This window comes from Artibeus jamaicensis, unplaced genomic scaffold (assembly GCF_021234435.1).
Source record: "Artibeus jamaicensis isolate MK-2021 breed Jamaican fruit bat unplaced genomic scaffold, CSHL_Jam_final scaffold_1964, whole genome shotgun sequence".
Lineage (NCBI taxonomy): Eukaryota > Metazoa > Chordata > Mammalia > Chiroptera > Phyllostomidae > Artibeus > Artibeus jamaicensis.
In genome coordinates this window covers 1,010,424-1,015,977 of record NW_026522030.1, presented here as the reverse complement: position 1 = coordinate 1,015,977, position 5,554 = coordinate 1,010,424, and the positions used below count along the sequence as shown (strand labels likewise).

Genomic DNA, 5,554 nt, shown 5'->3' with positions numbered 1-5,554 from the left:
GGATCAATGAAAATATTTCAGGTTTCACTTTCTTGTGGAAGGTTCTATTTTGTTCAGTGTGACCCAGTAAATAACATATTTTCAACATTCACAGAGGATATAAAGTCGCTATATCATCATCTGATGTAAATGCATGCATTCTGCTACATCACATGTTAGACGATTCAAATGAATGTGAGAAGTATGAGCATGTTGTGTTGGTGAGCTTGCCATCTCGTTAGTGGTTTTTTTACTGCTAAAGTTTGAAAAGTGCTAATCATCTAAGACAAAGCGACGCTCTTAAATTCATAACTGGTAAGGAAGGAAGGGCTTATTCATTATGTGTTGCTCTAACAATTTTATAATACTTAAGAGCCCAAATTATTTTGATGGCTCTAATTTCACCAGTACGTTGTACACGACGGTCCCAGCTATATTCTGGAGATAAGAGTTTAGTGGGTTTATGGAGAAAGAAATACTTGTTCAAGTGACTCTCATCATGCCACACCGCTTCAATGTTATTTTTCTTATCAGTCATGATTCCTTTGAAGCACTCCCTGGCAATGTTGAGAACCTGAACGGGAGTACCACCAAATATAGCAGCATGGTAATAAAAGTCTCCCTGACCAATAGGTATATATGCTTCCGATAACTGATTTCTCTCATAAGGAACCTGTACAGGATGTGCCTTATACCAGTAACAATGTAACTGAGCTACTGACTGCCCCAGGGTCTCCAACCCATATTTCTGCGTGAAGACTTGGTCCACGTCCATGCAGAAGAGAAAGTCGACTTCGTATTGGATATGATCTACAACATGTTCGCTGATGGTCTTCATGCGCATCATGCTAACATCTTGCCATCTCTTCTCTCGCTTAATTTCGAAAACTTTGATTGTACGGAGGGGACTCAGCTCTATCCAAGGCACCTTGGAGAAGTTGTCTGTCAGGACATAAATTATGACTCTCTGGCCAACCATAAAATAATTATTAGCAGATAACATAAAGTTGAACAAATAGGTTTCAATATATCTGTGAAGTAAAAAAAAAGAAACAATTAAGTTTATTTTCTTATATTTTAGGTCAAGGGTGTCAAACTCGTTTTCACAGGGGGCCACATCAGCCACACCATTACCTTCAAAGGGCTGAATGCAATTTTAGGGCTGTATAAATGTAACTACCCCTTAACAGTTAAGCGACTTAACAGTCGGCACTGCCACCAGGTAGAAACAGGGTGCCAAGTGGGATAAAACAAGGTGGAGGGTCGGATTTGGCCCTCAGGCCTTGTGTGTACCACCTGTGTTTTAGTGGGACACACACTATTTAAATTACACTGACTATAGTTTATCCGAAAATGCTACTAAGCAACCAAATGTTAAATATGCTTCTTGAGCTGCATTTAAGCAGTGTAAAGGAAAGTGAAATTATCCACCTTTCCTCTCCCCAGCGGGGTTCCAAGGATCATGGGAGAGGAGTTCCTCACAAGAGCGAATGAAAGTTGGTGAGATCAGGAAACTGCACGGAGCCAGAGTTTTCAGAGTTATCAGAGCACCAGGACCTTGCTTTGGAGGTTGTAGGCAAGAACAGTCTTGGGTCATTGCATTGATACCTGTGGCTTGCTCCAGGAGCAGTCAGGTATGCATAAAGGGTCAGAGGTGGGGTGATTCATACCCCACTGTCTGCACTGACTTCCTTATTTTGCAGTGTAGCCTTTAATGTGGTGCTAAGATTACTGGATTGGAAAATAAACTTTCTCATTTCCAGTCTCTCAAGCCAGGAAAAGAGTCTCAGGGTAATAAATAATCTCAGGTAAATTTTAGAAAGAAAAGGTAATCATATGTGGCTCAGCTTCAAATAATGTTTATATAATCTTTAAAATCAAGTTCTGGGAATTTATCTAAAGAAAACAAAGACACTAATTGGAAGAGATATATGTACCCCATGTTCACTGCAGCACTATTTGCAATAGCCAAGCCTAAGCGTCTGTCAACAGATGGACGCATAAGGAAGATGTGGTTTATATTCATATACAATGGACTATTATTCAGTAATAAAAAGAATGAAATCTAGGAAGCTAGCAACTGAAATTCAAAGAAGCCCAATTTATTAACATCTCTTTTCTGGTTAGTGCTTTTGTGTCATGTTTCCGAAATCTTTGCCTCCTCAAGGTAGTGAAAATCTGCCATTTTTTTTCAGTAGCTTTATTGTTTGATCTTTCACATTAAGCCTATTATCCATCTGAATTAATTTTTTAGTGTGGTGTGATATAGGGCTGTTTTCTGTCAGTCTCAGCCTATTGATAGGGATGCGATAGCCTAGGAATCCTTGGAGCCATTTACCTGGGCTCCTCCTACTTGCGGTGAGACCCCCACCGACATTTCCCTAGCAACAGTGCCGCTGACCCAGCTCCGTGGTTCTTATTATGATTGCAAGGTGCACTTCAGAACAGCCACCAGGGAGCTTTGAAAAAACAAGTGTCACAAGTCCTGGAGGGTACACAGTGTGCCCCGAACCACAAGACAGGGAAGCAGGGGCGGAGGGAGAGAGCAAACTCAGACCTGGGATTCTGCCTTTGATGGGGTAGGAGGGGTGTCCAACCTTTTGGCATCTCTGGTCCACACTGGAAGAAGAAGAGTTGTCTTGGCCCACACATTAAATACACAAACACTAATGAAAACTGAGAGCAAAAAAAAAAAAAGGTTTTAAGTAAATTTATGATTTTGTGTTGGGCCGCAATCATAGCCGTCCTGCACCTCATGCAGCCCCCGACCCATGGGTTGGACACCCCTGGGAGAGGATGGGGTGCCTGGGGTTTCACAAATTTACTAGCAAATTTAAAGCATAAGAGTGGAAATTAAAGTCTGGGAAGGAAAAAGTGGGATTACTCAAGGGGTCAGTTACCAAGGTTCCCCCGGGCTTTGTAACAGGGAAATTTTGTGGGTGGGGTGGCTGGCTCTTTGTCCAGCTGTTTAGCAGCTACCCAAGGCGCAGATGGCAGTGTGCTTATTGGAGGTGGCTGTCTGAAAAGGGTGCCCCAGCAACCAAAAGCTTCATGTCAGGCATTCATAATCAAAAAAGCTTATGGTCAGGCACTAAACTGCAGTGGAAAACTTAATTTCTTTTGATTTTTTAAAATCCTTCTATTTTGGAATGTCACTAGATTTACTCAAAGATGCAAATATATTATAGGAGGCTCCCACAGATACTTTACCCACCTTCTCCTAATGTTAACATTTTATAAAACCATAGTACATTTTTCAGAACTAGGAGATTATCAGTGGTAAAATACTATTAACTAAACCACAGATTTATTGGGGTTTCACCAGTATTTCCCCCAATGGCCTTTTTTAGTTTCCAGGATTAATTCAGGACGCACATTGCCTTTAGTCCTTATGTCTCCTTAATATCCTCTAACCTGTGTCAGTTTCACTCCTTGTTCATGACCATGACCACGACCATTTAAAGAGTCCTGATCAGGTTGTAGAATGGCCATCAATTCAGGTTTTTTTCTGATTATTTCCTAGTTAAAGTTAATTTTAATAGAGTCACATTTATCAGTCTTCCCCTTTGTTAATATTTTCTGTCTTTAAAAAAAATACATGTATTTATTTCAGAGAGAGGAAGGTGGGGAGAGAGAGAAACAGTGATGGGAGAGAGAAACATCAGTTGGTAGCCTCTCACACATGCCTGACTGGGAATCGAACCGCCAACTTTTTGGTGTGGGGGACAATGCTCCGACCAACAGTGCAACACCAGCAGGAGCTATTTTGTGTCTCTTGATTAAGAAATCCTTTTCTGTTCTAAGTTTATGAAGATAAACTATAGTTCTCCTTTAACTTTTCATCTTTGAACTACCTGCAACTTAATGTTTGTATATACTTTCATATGGTAGGCTATGGAGGTACAATTCTAATTTTCCCACAGTGGCATCGACTTTCTGCAGCACCATTTGTGGACATCTCTCCCTGCAGATGTACAATGTCATTGCCAGGAAGTATTTCTTCTTTCCCTCTCTCCTTCCTTTGTTCCTTCTTTTCTCTCTCCTCTTCCTCTCCCTTTCTCTCTTCCTCCCTTTTCTCTATTTTTTCTTGATAAAGAATACATTAATATCAATACTTAATACCAGATTACTATAAACTTTATAATTTTAATTAGTAATAGATACATTGTTCAACTTCATACTTTCTTGCACTTTTTTGTATGATTTTGTTATCAGGGCAGCACTTGCTTCATAAAATGAACTGGGAAATGTTCCCTCTTCTTCTGTTTTTTGTAAGAGACTGTGCAGCATTGGTGTTAATTCTTCCGTAAATATTTGCTAGAATTCTCCCATGAAACTATCTGGGCCTAGAGATTTTTGGAGTTTTTAAAATTATGAATGCTATTTCCTCATAGCTGTCAGGCTATTCAAATGGTCTATTTCATGTTGGTTGAGTTATGGTGGTTTGTGGTTTATGTTTTGCAAGGTCCATTTTATCTGATTTGTCAAATGTCTGTATATAGAGTGTTGTATAGTATTCTCTGGTCATCCTTTTGATATCTGAGGGTCTGAGATAATATACTCTGTTCCCTTCCTCTTATTTGTAATTCGTATCATTTCTTTTCTTTGTCCGACTTCCTGGATGATTGTGAATTTTATTTTATTCTGAGAACCAGCTACTCGTTTCACTGATTTTTCTCTATTGCTTTTCTGTTTTCAGTTTCATGGGTTTCTGTTCTTTATTATTTCCTTACTTCTGCTTGCTTTGGCCTCATTTTGCTCTACTTTTTCTAGATTCCTAGGATGGAATTATTGATAATCTCTCATTTTCTACACTAAAAATCCTGAATGTAAAGGACATTTGGTATTTCCTACCTTCCCACAGCAAACACAGTTAGCCCCACAGTAATTTTATGATTTGCATAATACTCTTCCAATACTTCTTCTTTGTAAGTGCCATGCCACACAACTGGGGCTGACCAGTGGGTAGTTGCATTCATGGATGCTCTGTAAGAAAGACATAAAAATTACAAACAAAATATTTTTTAAAAATTTCAGTAGATAGGACTTCTGTATAAGTCTTATCTGGTTGCAGCATTCCCTTACTCTTAACCATAAGCCTTAATGGTTACAACTGGAGAAACAGCTTGTAAGAATGGCCAGATCATTACAAAAGTATATGTACAGATTTGTTATATAGTGATTCCAAGACCTTTGAGGACACACAAGTCTAAAGTAACCATTTGTCTTATATTTGGACCAAATCTCGGTCCTAGGCTTTTGGACATTGATTATTTTCAGAAATTATATTTTGAAAACTGAACTTCCCAGTTTTCATAATCTCAAATGTTTTCAATGCTAGTGCTACTATGTACTGCCAAAATCGACTTTGTCAGACCTCTGAAAGATAGCCAAAGTTTTAGAGCAATTAAATGAAGTTAAATCAAGAAAAAGATGATTCAGTATGGTAGGAGTAGGAGAGCTTTGTGATATATTTTTTTTTAACTTTGCCTTGCACCAGTATGACAGTGCGAATTATGAAACAGCAAAGTATGTTCTTAGTGTGGGTATCTGAGTCCAGAGGGAGAAGAGCAGG

The 5,554-nt window shown here is 39.1% G+C and overlaps 1 protein-coding gene across 1 annotated transcript; it reads right to left on the bottom strand.

The window, feature by feature from the left end:
- Positions 1-310: 310 nt before the first annotated feature.
- Positions 311-4,958, bottom strand: LOC119046914 (N-acetyllactosaminide alpha-1,3-galactosyltransferase-like). The gene is made up of 2 exons (XM_037142196.2): positions 4,834-4,958; positions 311-1,010 (listed from the first exon to the last, which is right to left on the bottom strand). The coding sequence occupies exons 1-2, from the start codon at positions 4,956-4,958 to the stop codon at positions 311-313; spliced, it is 825 nt and encodes a 274-aa protein (XP_036998091.2).
- Positions 4,959-5,554: the final 596 nt, after the last annotated feature.